Source organism: Meles meles, chromosome 18 (genome assembly GCF_922984935.1).
Source record: "Meles meles chromosome 18, mMelMel3.1 paternal haplotype, whole genome shotgun sequence".
In the NCBI taxonomy this organism is placed as follows: Eukaryota; Metazoa; Chordata; class Mammalia; order Carnivora; family Mustelidae; genus Meles; species Meles meles.
Window position 1 is genome coordinate 25,949,066 of NC_060083.1, and position 15,501 is coordinate 25,964,566.

Sequence of the window (15,501 nt, forward strand, 5' to 3'; positions counted from 1 at the left end):
AAAATAATAAACATTACAGGTTAATTTTTTACATGAACTCAGATAATAAAAGATACTAGCACCTGGCTGGCTCGGTCGGTAGAACACACGACTCTTGATCTCAGGGTTGTGAGTTCAAGCCCCGCACTGGGTGCAGAGATTCCTTTCTTTGGGGCGCCTGGGTAGCTCAGTGGGTTAAGCCTCTGCCTTCAGCTCAGGTCATGATCTCAGGGTTCTGGGATCGAGCCCCGCATGGGGCTCTCTGCTCAGCAGGGAGCCTATTTCCTCCTCTCTCTCTGCCTGCCTCTCTGCCTACTTGTGATCTCTCTCTCTCTGTCAAATAAATAAATAAAATCTTTAAAAAAAAAAGATACTAAATGACAATTGAATATAATAGCATATGAAAAAGTTCATATGGCCAAGTATGATATATCCCAAGAACACAAGTTTCCAGCATTAAGAAACCTACTAATGTAATTACTATATTAATAATAGGAGAAAAATCGTATCAGTCCTAAAGATACAGAAACATTTTTTTAAATTTTACTGTGTTGTGTTAGTCACCATACATCATTAATTTTTGATGTAGTATTCCAAAATTCATTTTTTTTAAGATTTTATTTATTTGACAGACAGAGATCATAAGTAGGTAGAGAGGGCGGGGAAGCAGACTCCCTGCTGAGGAGAGATCCTGATGCCAGGCTCCATGCCAGGACCCTGGGATCATGACCTGAGCCAAAGGCAGAGGCTTTAACCCACTGAGCCACCTAGGCGCCCCAGCCAAAATTCATTGTTTACATATAACACCCAGTGCTCCATGCAATAATGTGTCCTCCTTAATAACCACCACCAGGCTGACCCAACCCCCAGAAATAATTTTAATACCCACTTTTGATTGTTAATTTTTTTGGTTTTGTTTATGTAGGCTCCACATTGAGTGTGAAGCAGCCCTGAGATCAAGACTTGAGCTGAGATCAAGAGTCAGGCACTTAACTGACTGAGCTGTCCAGGCGCCCAAGATTGTTAAAAATTTCTAAAAGGGCTGCTTGGCTGGCTCACTAGAGCATGTGACTCTTGATTTCAGGGTTGTAAGTTCAAGCCCCACATTTCGTATAGAGATTACTTAAAATATTTTTAAAATACTGTTTTGTTTTGTTTTCTTAGAAAATGAGGAAGGGTATATGTTCTTAATTTGATTGAGGCACTCTGCCTGAATTTTACAGCAAATGTTGGAGGTAGTAAGTACATTCCCAAGGAATAAAAACAGGTTCAGAGTTCCCATGTTTCTACTACCATTTAAACTTAGATTTTACATTCTAACCAATGCAGTAAGGCAACTGAAAGAACTAGATAGAACTTTCGGAAAGGAAGAAAGCAAACTTATTTGTAGGTGCTAGCATCTATGTAGAAAACAAAGCTTGGGGGGGCACTTAAGTGTCTCAGTTGGTTAAGAGTCTGCCCTTCAGCTCAGGTCATGATCCCCGGTCCCAGGATCACTCCCTGTGTCAGACTCCCTGCTTAGTGGGAGTCTGCTTCTCCCTCTCCTTCTGCCCCCCGCCGTCGTGTTCTCTCTCTCAAATAATAAATAAAATCTTAGAAAAGAAAGAGAGGCACCTGGGTGGCTCAGTAGTTTAAGCCTCTGCCTTCAGCTCAGCCCCACATCAGGCTCTCTGCTCAGCAGGGAGCCTGCTTCCCCCTCTCTCTCTGCCTACTTGTGATCTCTCTTTCCGTCAAATAAATAAATAAAATCATTTTTAAAAAATCAAAAAAAAAGAAAAGAAGGAGAATCAATAGTTAAAATTATTGGGTTTAGTATATTGTCCAGAAATAAGATGGCATATAAAAGTGAATTGTTTTTGTTACTGGGTAATGTTGTAAAAAAGATTTCTTTGCCCTGTTTCTGGTAGAAAAAAGAAGTTAATAATGGAAAAATGTCAGAGCTCCCAAATTATTACTAAAATTAAATGCAGTCCAGTTAAAATCCAAAAAGAATTTTGCATTAATTTGACCAGCTTAAATCTGAAATTCTTCTGGAGGAAGAAAATGCTGAAAGATACAGCAATAAGAGGGCGCCTGGGTGGCTCAGTGGGTTAAGCTGCTGCCTTCGGCTCAGGTCATGATCTCAGGGTCCTGGGATCGAGTCCCGTATCGGGCTCTCTGCTCAGCGGGGAGCCTGCTTCCCTCTCTCTCTGTCTGCCTGCCTCTCTATCTACTTGTGATCTCTCTCTGTCAAATAAATAAATAAAATCTTAAAAAAATATATTAAAAAAAGATACAGCAATAAGAAAAAGATGTAGTGTTCAGCAAATAGTATCACTACCATAGTTTGCACTAAATAAAATAAATTTGAATTCAAATGAAGTAAACGCCCAAATGTTAAGCACATACAAAGTAACAATGTCAAAGTATTAGGGAAAAATATAGCCTTTGGTAGGAAAGTACTTTCTACAGATTCCAAATATGGAAACTAAAAGAAAAATGGATACGTGTGACTCTATCAAAATATAAAATTTCATAGGAAAAAAGACTTAAAATACAAGTGACCCAGCTGATAATACTTGTTGCAACATATGTAACAAAGAAATAGCATCTAGAATATATAAAGAAATCATAAAAATTGATAAAAATTATCACAGCCAGTAGGAAAATGAGATAAAGATAATACTAAGGCTATTAAACAAAACAAATTTAAAATTGGCCGGTAAACATGTGAAATAATGTTTAAGATTGTAAACAGAACAACAGTTTGCTCTTCAGGCAGTTGAACAAAATGAAAAAATTCTGATCATAGCTTTTGCCAGCAAAGATATGGGAAACTGGGTTCTTTCAGACCCTGGTGGTGGGAATGTATACATTGTTAGAATTTCTTTAAAGGTCAGTTTAACAATATCTTTTAAAGTATGTCCTTTGATTTAAGGTTTTATTTATAAGGAGCTTTTTTAGCACACGTGCAAGTATTTTTCTAGGCAATAGCTATGTAAAAGGAGGTTGGTTTTAAGAAACTGGTAACAACCTATAAAATGTTGATCTGTCAGTAAGAGTATGTTAAATACAGTGCATTCAGGGGCGCCTGGGTGGCTCAGTCAATTAGGCGTCTGTCTTAGGCTCAGGTCGTGATCTTGGGGTTCTGGGATTGAGCCCTGTGTTGAGCTCCACACTCAGCAGGGAGTCTGCTTCTCCCACTTCCTCTCCCTATGTGATTTCTCTCACTCTTGCTCTCTCTCAGGTGAATAAATGAAATTTTAAAATAAATAAGTGTGTGTGTGTGTTTGTGTTTGTGTATGTGTGTGTGCGTGCACGCAGTACATCCAATCTGTGGGATACCTTATAGCAGTTTAGGAATGTAGTATATTCATGTTTATAAGCAGAGAGCTTTAAAATCTATTGTTGAGTGAAATAGCTTGCTAAATAACATACTCTGATACATTTATATTGAACACCCCCTCGAATATGCCACACCCAACTATATGTTTCTTCTGTGCCTGTATATCTGTTAACAGTTGTTGCCTGTGAAGAGAAGAATAAGATTTGGATAGAGTGGAACAAAGATTTGTGACAGTATTGTTTGAATATTTTATAAGGCAATACTTATTATTTTTTGTGTAATAAGAATAAAATTTTAGGGGTGCCTGGATGGCTCAGTGGGTTAAGCCTCTCTGCCTTCGGCTCTGGTCATGATCCCAGGGTCTTGGGATCGAGCCCCGCATCAGGCTCTCTGCTTGCTGGTGGCCTGCTTCCCCTCCCCCACTGTCTGTTTCTCTGCCTACTTGTGATCTCTGTCTGTCAAATAAATAAATAAATAAGAAAAAAAGTAAAATTTTAGTGAATTTTCTTTTAAACAAAGGAAGTACAGATAACAAGCTGCAATGATGTTTTAGGTCAGCTTGATATTCCTCTTTACTTTTCTGTCTATGTAAAACCAAAGTGGTTTTTTCCCACCTATCTTCATATTCACCAAGCTTGATTTTATTTTTTATTTTAGAAATGTTTTCTTTTTTTTTTTCCATTTTAGAAATGTTTTCTTTTACCTTATTTGATTATATCGTATCACATCTTTTTTTTTTTTTTGAAGATTTTATTTATTTATCTGACACAGAGAGATCAAAAGTAGGCAGGCAGAGAGAGAGGGGGAAGCAGGCTCCCCGCCGAGCAGAGAGCCCGATGCGGGGCTCGATCCCAGGACCCTGAGATCACAACCTGAGCTGAAGGCAGAGGCCTCAACCCACTGAGCCACCCAGGCACCCCGTATCACATCCTTTTTGATTGTTTGTTTTTAGTTTTATGTTACTATAGATTTCTTTGAGAGTATGGAGTTGTCTAATTTTCCATTTCTTCCTGGGGTTTTTCTTCCTCTCTGAAGCATTCTTTCCTCTAGTTTATTTGCTTTATTACTGTTCCCCTTCTCTCTCTCTCTCTCACTTTTTAAAAAAGATTTTGAGTCATCTCTACACCCAGTATGGGTCTTGAATTTACAACCTTGAGATCAGTTATTGCGTGTTCTCCCGAGTCAACCACACATACTTTTTCCCCTTCTCTTAAGAAAATATTCATGAGTTCTGTGTTGCATTCTTCTTTCTTAGTCATCTTTGAGAATAGTTCTGTTTGTGGGAAAGAATGTGTTGGGATAGCTTGACACTCATTGTGTTGTCTTAGAACACCTTTCTGTCATATTATTACAGTCCCATGCCCTTGGGCATGTTGACTCTCAATTTTCCAGATCCTCTTCAGCTGAGCTGGCAACCTTCCTAAAGTGATCTGAAAACCCTTTTTATTTTTATTTTATTTATTTATTTATAAATAAGTCTCCTTCTTAATGTTTTTTTTTTTTAAAGATTTTATTTATTTATTTCACAGAGATCACAAGTAGGCAGAGAGGCAGGCAGGCAGAGAGAGAGAGAGAAGGGAGGGATGAGGAAACAGGCTTCCTGCCGAGCAGAGAGCCCAATGTGGGGCTCGATCCCAGGACCCCGGGATCATCACCTGAGCTGAAGGCAGAGGCTTTAACCCACTGAGCCGCCCAGGTGCCCCTAAAACCCTTTTTAGATAATTTATTCTGTTTATCTCTGTTAGCTTATTTTGGCCAATACATTAAAGCTAATTCTTTACCCTTCTCTTCAGTTCTACTTTACCTATATATAGCTTCACTGCTCTAAAAACCCCAGTGCTTCACCTATTTGTCCATCCCTTGGCAACAACTGATCTTTTTACTGTCTACATAATTTGCTATCTCCATAAAGTTGGACTCATATATAGCCTTTTCAGAATGACTTTGATTTGGTGATATGCAGCTAAGGTTCCTCTGTGTCCTTTCATGACTATAATGTATTTTTAAGCTGTGTTTTTTTTTTTTTTAAAGATTTTATTTATTTATTTGACAGAGAGAGATCACAAGTAGCAGAGAAGCAGGCAGAGAGAGAGAGGGAAGCAGGCTCCCTGCTGAGCAGAGAGCCCGATGTGGGACTCGATCCCAGGACCCTGAGCTGTGTTTTGCTTTTAGAAAGTAACTTCTGTGTTAATTGAGGTGTTCAAGTTTCTCCTGTGAATATATTTGAATGTTATCTATATATTTATATTTATATTTGAATATTGTTCTGCCCTGGTCTTTAAAAAGAGTAAAGATATGCCCTTACCTGTACATGTAAAATTGTACCTGGGAATACACTACAGCTACACATGTTCATGGAATTGAGTTAGATGCCAGACAAGGCTCTGGCACAGGTGCACATTGTCATCATGTTGGAAATAGTTGTGAAGACAAGTGTAGGCACGACAGTTTGCATCATGGCAGCATCCTGTTACTGGTAATTTTAGGGTTTAAAGTTTTGAGCACTTCTTGTCTGGCTTTAGGATCTATGATAGGAATTAGAGCAATGTTTAGATCTTGTTAGTGGTTCAGTTTTCAAAGTTATTTCCCATTCCTTTTAAAATCTTTTGGTTCAGGCTCAGTGGGTTAAAGCCTTTGCCTTCGGCTCAGGTCATGATCCCAGAGTCCTGGGATCAAGCCCCATGTCAGGCTCTCCGCTCAGCGGGGACCCTGCTTCCCTCTCTCTCTCTCTGCCTGCCTATCTGCCTACTTGTGATCTCTCTCTGTCAAATAAATAAATAAAATCTTTTTTTTTAAATAAATAAATAAAATCTTAAAAATCTTTTGGTTCAGTTTAATTGAAGAATACTCTGAGACTGCATTTGAGTTCTTTAAATCCAGTTTGTACTACTTAATCTTAGTCAATTAGAATTTTCTTCATATTGGGCAACAAAAGCAAAATAATGAATACTGGGACTGAAATAAGACTGTGACTGTAATTCATATTCTCTCAATTTCAGGTCTTTATATTTGTAAAAATTGCTATATATTTTCATCAACTTTAAAGTAAGTACAGTTGACCCTTGAGCAATGTGAGGGTTGGGGTTCTGACCCTTTGCTTAGTTTAAAATCAACATGTAACCTTTGATTCCTCCCAAAACCTAACAGCTGTTAAACAGAAGCCTTCCTGATAAACAGTTGGTTATCACATACTTTGTATATTGCGTGTATTAAATACTGTATCTTACAATAAAGTAAACTTAGAGGAAAATGTTATTAAGAAATTCGTAAGGAGGGGCACCTGAGTGGCTCAGTCATTTGGGTGTCTGACTCTTGATCTCAGGGCTGTTAAATTGAGCCCTGAGTTGGAGTCTGCTGGGTGGAAGGCTTATTGGGTTCCTTCTCTCCCCCTTCCCTGCTTGTGAGTTCTTTCTCTCTTTCTGAAAGAAAGAAAAGGAAGGAAGGAAGGGAGGGAGGGAAGGAAAAAATCACAAGGAAGAGAAAATATATTTACAGGACTGCACTGTATATATTGGGGGGGAAAATCCCACAATATATGTAGATTCACACAATTCAAAACCCCCTGTTGTTTAGAGGGTCAGCTGTATATTTAAACATAAACTAGTTAATATATTGCTTTTATCCAGCTTATGCTTTGAGAATCTGCTGCTTTTTAAACTTTAAAAAGTTGATAATCGTGGAGCTTATAACCATATTGTCTGTATTACCACATCCTATAAAATGATCACTAAAGTTTCTAATTATTGCCTTGCTGTAAAATACAAGCTTCTGAGTCTTCAAAGGGAGATTTAAGTATTCTATTTGTATTATGTTTAATATTTTTATTACTTTATTTTTTAAAGATTTTATTTATTAGAAAGAAGCAGAGAGGGGCGCCTGGGTGGCTCAGTGGGTTGGAGCCTCTGCCTTCGGCTCGGGTCGTGATCCCAGGGTCCTGGGATCGAGCCCCACATCGGGCTCTCTGCTCTGCAGGGAGCCTGCTTCCTCCTCTCTCTCTCTGCCTGCCCCTCTGCCTACTTGTGATCTCTGTCTGTCAAATAAATAAATAAAATCTTTAAAAAAAAAAAAAAAAGAAGCAGAGAGAGCACAAGCAGGGGGAAAGGCAAGGGGAGAGGGAGAAGCAGACTAGACTCCATGCTGGGCTGGGAGCCCGATGTGGGGCTCCATCCCAAGGCCCAGGATGGAGATCATGACCTGAGCCAAAGGTATACGCTAACTATCTGAGCCACCCAGGTGCCCCCTAATCTTCTAATTTTTTGACTAGGTTTTTTGTTTTTGTTTTTAAGATTTGATTGATTGATTGATTGATTGATTGATTTGAAACAGAGAGAATACAAGCCCGGGAAAGGAGAGGGACAAGGACACTACCCCTGCAGGGTTCAATCCCACCACCCTGAGACCATGACCTGAGTCAAAATTAGGAGTTGGACTCTTAATAAACTGAGTTACCCAAGTGCCCCAGTCCTTTTATTTTTTGAAAATTGATTTTTATTTTATTTTATATTTTGTTAAAGATTTTATTTATTTGAGAGAGAGAGCATGAGAAGGGGGAGAAGCAGACTTCCTGCTGAGCAGGGGGCCTGATGTGGGACTTGATCCTGGACTCCAGGATCATGACCTGAGTAGAAGGCAATCGCTTTTCCAACTGAGCCAGCCAGGTACCCCGAAAATTGATTTTTAATTGAAATATTTCATTCGGTAGAATGCATCATATTCTGATCATTCCATATAAGAAGTAATGCCACCCTATACTGTAGGAGTACTGGTATTTTTTCCTTTTGTTCATGTTAGATTTATCAGAACAATAAGCCAGTAAACTAAAACATACACTTCATTTGTGAATTTACACCAAAAATTATGAAATTGTTGATTGTTTCAAAAAATATATTCCAACATTTGTTAACAAGAATGAAGTGTAAGCAACCCTAAAGATAAGCAAGGGGCACCAGGGTGGCTCAGTCAGTTAGGCATCTGGTTTTGGCTCAGGGCAGGGTCTCGTGGTTGTAGGATCAAGCTCCATGTTGGGCTTTCTGCTCAGCACAGAGTCTGCTTCAGATTCTCTCTACCTCTCCCTCCTGGTCACTCTCTTTTTTTTTTTCTCTCTCTCTCTCTCAAATAAATAAAATCTTTAAAAAAAAAAAAAGATACGGTCATCGAGACCGAAATTGTTGACTTTCCGTAGAACTCATGCAAAGTCCTTTTATTGTGCTTATATATCACATTTTATTTCACTATTGGTCTTATTCTGTGTATTAGAAAAAGAAACATTGTAGGAGAGAAAGGCAGTGCCACAAATAATAAGTTGAGAAAGTTATATACTGAGTAGCTCCTATTTCTTGTGTGAGGTTGGAGGTCAACCCAAGGAATACAATTAGATAATTGAGAAATGAGGCAAGGGGACAAGGGACAAGTAAATGATTAGGCAGTGGTGGAATAACAACCATGTATTAGGACTTGACCCATTCTTTTTTTTCTTTTTTTTTTTTTAAGATTTTAAAAATTTCTTTGATAGGGAACATAAGCAGGGAGAGCGGAAGTGGGAAAAGCAGGCTTTCCGCTGAGCAGGGAGCTGATGTGGAGCTCAGTCCCAGGACTTTGGGGTCATGACCTGGGCCAAGAGCAGACATTTTATAAGGACTGAGCCACTCAGGCACCCCAGGACTTGACCCATTCTGACTCTAAAAATTTAAGTTCATTATTAGCAGTATTGTAGATTATTGACAGTCTTCCTGTTTGATGCAGGGTAAAAACTATGATCCATCAACAAATGAAACCTATATTTAGCAAGGTAATTCTGGAGATTCTTATGATGATGCAGTTTATGATTACCTGATTTTAAAGGATCTTCACTTATTCTTTAGGGCTTGACTTATTATATGATGATCTTCCTTTGGTTGCACTCCCATCTAATCCTCCACTATGCTTCTGATAAATAGGTCTTTTAAAAATATCACTTTCAGGGGTGCCTGGGTGGCTCAGTGGGTTAAAGCCTCTGCGTTTGGCTCGGGTCATGATCCCAGAGTCCTGGGATCAAGTCCCGCATCCGGCTCTCTGCTCAGCAGGGAGCCAGCTTCCCTCTCTCTCACTGCCTGCCTCTCTGCCTACTTGTGATCTGTCTCTCTGTCAAATAAATAAATAAAATCTTAAAAAAAATAAAAATAAAAATATCACTTTCATTAAACTGGCTTTTCTTGCCTTGCATGTCCTTCATAATTTTCTTCTGTCCTGTCTTTTCAGCCATTTCTCTCATTATCTTAATCTCATTTCAGTATTTATAGCTATTAGATGGATTACTTTTGAACCATTTAAAATAATAATAGTGATTATAAGCATCCTTGTCCTTGTTCTTGACTTCAGTGCAAATATTTGTAGTGTTTTGCCATTAAGTATTCTATTTACTGGTTGAAGGTTTGAGATTTCTTTCATTCGTTTATTTTTTTATTTAGGAAGGGGAGGGGGCAGAGGGAGAGGGAGAGAGTGAGTCTTTTTTTTTTTTTTTTTTAAGATTTTATTTATTTATTTGACAGAGAGATCACAAGTAGGCAGAGAGGCAGGCAGAGAGAGAGGAGGAAGCAGTCTCCCTGCAGAGCAGAGAGCCCGACACGGGGCTCGATCCCAGGACCCTGAGATCATGACCTGAGCCGAAGGCAGCGGCTTAATCCACTGAGCCACCCAGGCGCCCCGAGAGAGTGGGTCTTAAGCAGACTCCACGCCCCTGTATGGAGCGTGATGGCGGGAAGGCCTCCATCCCTGAGATCCTGACCTGAGCCGAAATAGGAGTCAGAGGCTTAACTGACTGAGCCACCCAGGCACCCCCGAGAGATTTCTTTAAAAAAAAATAATAATGAGAGGGGCACCTGGGTGCCTCAGTGGGTTAAAGCCTCTGCCTTCGGCTCAGGTCATGATCTCAGGGTCCTGGGATCGAGCCCCACATCGGGCTCTCTGCTCAGCAGGGAGCCTGCTTCCTCCTCTCTCTCTCTGTCTGCCTGTCTCTCTGCCTACTTGTGATCTGTCTGTCAAGTAAATAAATAAATAAATAAATAAAATAGTGAGATATCTTTCTTCAATGTTATGAAGACTTTTCCATTGTTAAGGAATGTTTTAAAGTCAAGAATGGTGAGGGGTGCCTGGGTGGCACAGAAGGTAAGTGCCGGAGTCTTGTTTTTGGCTGGGGGTCATGACCCTGGTGTTGTAGGATCAAGCCCTATGTCCAGCTCCCCACTCAGCACAGAGTTTGCTAAGATTTCTCTCTTCTCCCTATGCCTGCCCACCCCTGCACTCACTCACTCACTCTCTCTCTCTCAAATAAATATATCAGTCTTCTTTCTTAAAAATCAAGAATGTTGGGGCGCTCAGCAGGTTAAAACCTCTGCCTTCAGCTCAGGTCATGATTCCAGGGTCCTGGGATGGAGCCCCACATCGGGCTTTCTGCTCAGCAGGGAGCCTGCTTCCCTTCCTCTCTCTCTGCATGCCTCTCTGCCTACTTGTGATCTCTGTCAAATAAATTAAAAACATAAAAATAAAAATCAAGAATGTTGAATGATTTGATTAAATACACATTGAGATCTTCATTTTATACCATTCTCATTCCCTTTTCCCTCTTTTCCCCCTTCTCCCCCTTAATTTCCCTCCTTATAATGGCTGCTTTATCTTTTTCCTTAAAGTCTCAGCTCACATCTTACCTTTATAAAAAAATTCTTCATTTACTCTTGTTTATCTCTTTTTTTTAACTAGGTTTCACATATTTCGGTAACTTTGGTTTTGTTCCTTAGATTTCTAAATTCCTGGAAGACAAGGCACTATAACCTAATCCTCCTTTATATTCTGTAGTATGAAGCTGGGAATATAACAGACACTCATCATCCTTTCCCCATCTCTTCCCTTTTTTATTTTTCTTCCTTGTTCTGTATTGAAAATTTGCTTTATATTTTAAAAATGTAAATGTTTCAAATTTCCCAATACATGACAGCGATATTGTCTGTCCCTGTTGCAGAACCTGACTTTCTTTATGGGTTTCTTAAGTATGCAAAATAATTTCTCACAGAAACATATATATATATTTTTTTTTTAAGATTTTTTTTTTTTTATTTGTCAGAGAGAGAGAGAGGGAGAGAGGGATCACAGGCAGACAGAGTGGCAGGCAGAGTCAGAGGGAGAAGCAGGCTCCCTGCTGAGCAAGGAGCCCGATGTGGGACTCAATCCCAGGATGCTGGGATCATGACCTGAGCCGAAGGCAGCTGCTTAACCAACTGAGCCACCCAGGTGTCCCCAGAAATATATTCTAAGTGCATCTCATAGTTAAGTAAAATAAATATCTTTAAAAATTACTGTAAACTTGGGCGCCTGGGTGGCTCAGTGGTTTAAGCTGCTGCCTTCGGCTCAGGTCATGATCTCAGGGTCCTGGGATCGAGTGCCGCATCGGGCTCTCTGCTCGGCAGGGAGCCTGCTTCCCTCTCACTCTCTCTGCCTGCCTCTCTGCCTACTTGTGACCTCTCTCTGTCAAATAAATAAATAAGAATCTTTTAAAAAAATTACTGTAAACTTTATATTAAAGCTAGAAAAAATTTGAGAAAATGTCTTGAAAGTTGTATTGAGGAACTGAGGCAAAATCTCCATCTTTTGTTGACATCACTGACTTTTTTTTTAAGATTTTATTTATTTTAAAAAAAATTTTATTTATTTATTTGATAAACAGAGACCACAAGTAGGCAGAGAGGCAGGCAGGTGAGGGGCAGAAGCAGGCTCCCCGCCGGGCAGGGAGACCCATGAGGGGCTTGATCCCAGGACCTGGAGACCATGACCCGAGCCAAAGGCAGAGGCTTAACCCACTGACCCACCCAGGCGCCCTGACATCACTGACTTTTGTTATAGTAGGCCATGCAGCTTTTCAAATGTCAGTCGGTAATATATGTATCATTAATTTTAAACAGCATAATCAGAAGTATAGCCTAGTTAGTGTGAAGTCATCATAATCATACCTTCATTTACCTTAGTTTTCAGTAAGGTTCTTTTTCTTTTTCTTTTTTTTTTTTTTTTTTTTATTAAAGTAAGGTTCTTTTTCTTAACAGGTTAAAAGAGTATAAAGAAGAAAACATAAGGGAGAAGATCAAAACTGATCTGTTAAATAGTGATTTCTGCTTTGTGGTTCCGTAACTCAAAAAATACTATCTAAATATGAGTATGAACAGTAATGCATATTTTTTTTTGTTTTTTTCCTTATAAAAAAGAAAATCCAACATGGTGTACTTATTTGGTAGATAGTTTTGTTGCTTCTGTGGTGTGGAGAAGTAGGGGTGGATGTTACCTCAGACCCAGAGCTCTACTGAAGAGAAACGGTAACTAAAAGGCCAGTATACCAGATATATGTTCTTTTGCTTAATGGTAAAAATGAGGGTCCACTCATACTGACTCACCCAAATTGCATTTTCTTTTACTTCATCACGGCCAAGATAAGGTCTCATTGTGACCTCTTGCTCTGCTCGTAGTTGTCTCAAGATTGGTAGTTGTTGAATCCTGATCTACCTTACAAAGTGGGTACATTTTTTCAAGTGTGGTAGTGAAGGATGATCATTGTTAACTCTTTATCTGGGCGCATATGGTTGGAGAGGTATAAGACTTACGACCAGTGGGCAATGTAGCATATTTAAGAAGTCATGTTATGGGCACCTGGGTGGCTCACTGGGTTAAGCCTCTGCCTTTGGCTTAGCTTAGGTCATGATCTCAGGGTCCTGGGATTGAGCCCTGCATCGGGTTCTCTGCTCAGCAGGGAACCTGCTTCCTCCTCTTTCTTTGCCTGCCTCTCTGCCTACTTGTGATCTCTGTCTGTCAAACAGATAAATAAAATCTTAAAAAAAAGTCATGTTACCTGTCTGAAACTTAGTTGATGTCCTATGGCAGCAGCTTATGGAAAGACCCTCAGTACTGTTTTTGTTTGAAATGAACTTTCTTCATATCTTCCCCTAGGACTTTGTAGTTCATCTTGATATTTGTCTATAATGGTGAGGGTCATCTGGTGCAGGGCTGAAGGTGACAGTGTCCTCCTGGTGCTCTGAACTGGCATTCTTGATCCTGACTCGTCGTCGTTATTAACAGTGTGCCCTCATAATCCTGCAGACATCCCAGATTTATTGGGCCACTGCAACCTTTTAGAACAAAGAGCATTAACTCCATTGCTTTCCTAATTCCTGAATATGTGAACTCAGCCCTTTCAGTGTGTCTGTTTTGATGGGCTTAGTAAGAAACGTCTTACTCATTTTGTCAGCTTTTGATTTAACCTTGTTTCTCCTCATAGAAACAATGAATTTACAGTAAAATACTTATAGAATTCATGGAACATTTTTTTCATCCATAGAATGCTAGAGTACAGCATTTGAAAAACACTGTTACTGTCACATTGGCTTCAAAAGACTCAAGTTTGATTCCTAGCTTCATTGCTTGCTAGCCAGAAGGCCAGTTAAATTTACTGAGCCTCTTTTTCTTTATCTGTGAAAAACAGTTTCCACCTCAGTCTCTTCTAATGCATGCTCTGGAATTCCCTCTGCTCTGATTTAAATTTATAGGAGATACTGGACCCTGAAGTATTTTGCTTTTATTGTTGGTGCTATCCCATCTTTCTAGAGTTGATACTGTTTAGCAGTTCACAGCATTTGGAGTAACTTTTTTGTTTTAGAGATTTTATTTATTTGAAAGAGAGAGAAAAAGAGAACACAAGCAGGGAGGAGGAGTAGAAGAAGAGGGAGAAGCAGACTCCCCACTGAACAGGGAGCTGATCCTGGATCATGACCTGAGCTGAAGGCAGATGCTTAACCGACTCTCAGACTGAGCCACCCAGGTGCCCCACATTTGGAGTAACTTTTAAAACTCTTACCTCCTGGGGTGCTTGGGTGGCTCAGTGGGTTAGGCCGCTGCCTTCGGCTCAGGTCATGATCTCGGGGTCCTGGGATCGAGTCCCGCATCGGGCTCTCTGCTCAGCAGGGAGCCTGCTTCCCTCTCTCTCTCTCTGTGCCTGCCTCTCTATCTACTTGTGATCTCTGTCAAATAAATAAATAAAATCTCTTTTAAAATAAATAAATAAATAAATAAACAAACTCTTACCTCCTTTATAAGGGTTGGCATAGTGGTGGGGTGTTAGAAATGATACTGCAGCTACAAAAATTATCCTGGGGGATAAACGAACAATGCAGAGAATGTAGGAAGTCAGCTAAAATGCTTAAAAATCTAACCCTGGGGGGCGCCTGGGTGGCTCAGTGGATTAAGCCGCTGCCTTCGGCTCAGGTCATGATCTCAGGGTCCTGGGATCGAGCCCTGCATCGGGCTCTCTGCTCCGCAGGGAGCCTGCTTCCTCCTCTCTCTGCCTGCCTCTCTGCCTACATGTGATCTCTCTCTCTCTGTCAAATAAATAAATAAATAAATCTTTAAAAAAAAAAAAAAACTAACCCTGGCATTTTAATAAATGGAGTTGTTTAAGGGCAAACACATCTTCCTGGTGATCGTTTCAAAGGATAACAGTATTTCTGTATATAAGCCTAAGCTCTATGTAGCCAGTTCTGTTTGTTCTATTTTAACCATTTTCTTTGCTTTGTATATAGGGTTACTAGTTTGGTTCTACTCAGCATGATCTGTTACACTTACGTAGGAATTTTGCTTTGATTCCAGTAATTGTTTGCTTTTTTTCATCTCCTGAGACTTAATAGATTAATTTAAATCATATGTGTGAAGTTTCTTGGAGAAATGATTATAAACTTGTGCCTAGATGTCCACTTGCTTCAGAAGAGATTCAGTCTCTTAGTTTATTCTTAGTAAAACTGATGTAAACTTAGTAAAACTGATGAAAATTGGGGTGCCTGGGTGGCTCAGTGGGTTAAGCTCTGCCTTCAGCTCAGGTCATGATCTCAGGGTCCTGGGATCGAGCCCCGCATCAGGCCCTCTGCTCAGTGGGGAGCCTGTTCCCCCACCACCACCACCTCTCTCTGCCTGCTTCTCTGCCTACTTGTGGTATCTATCTGTCAAATAAATAAATAAAATCTTTAAAAAAAACTGATGAAAGTAAACTCTAGATTAACAACTGAAATTAGTAGCTAACTCTAGAAGCACTGTTAGACTCTTAGATCCAAGCGATTCTTCAGTCTTAACGTACTCTTACTTTGAAGTGGTACAACTTCCCTGGTGGAGGTTCCACATTCACTGGACTAAGTTTT

General features: G+C 39.9%; 1 protein-coding gene across 3 annotated transcripts in view; it reads left to right on the plus strand.

Moving 5' to 3' along the window:
* The window catches only part of PAFAH1B1 (platelet activating factor acetylhydrolase 1b regulatory subunit 1), a 92,387-nt gene that overhangs the window by 45,225 nt on the left and 31,661 nt on the right, over positions 1-15,501 (plus strand). For 2 of the 3 annotated variants that reach the window (XM_045984929.1, XM_045984930.1), the window contains exon 3: positions 6,304-6,349. The exons of the other annotated variant lie outside the window; for it this stretch is intronic. In XM_045984929.1, coding sequence (XP_045840885.1) covers positions 6,304-6,349 — 46 coding nt within the window. The remainder of the gene's footprint in view (positions 1-6,303; positions 6,350-15,501) is intronic. 3 annotated transcript variants of the gene reach the window in all.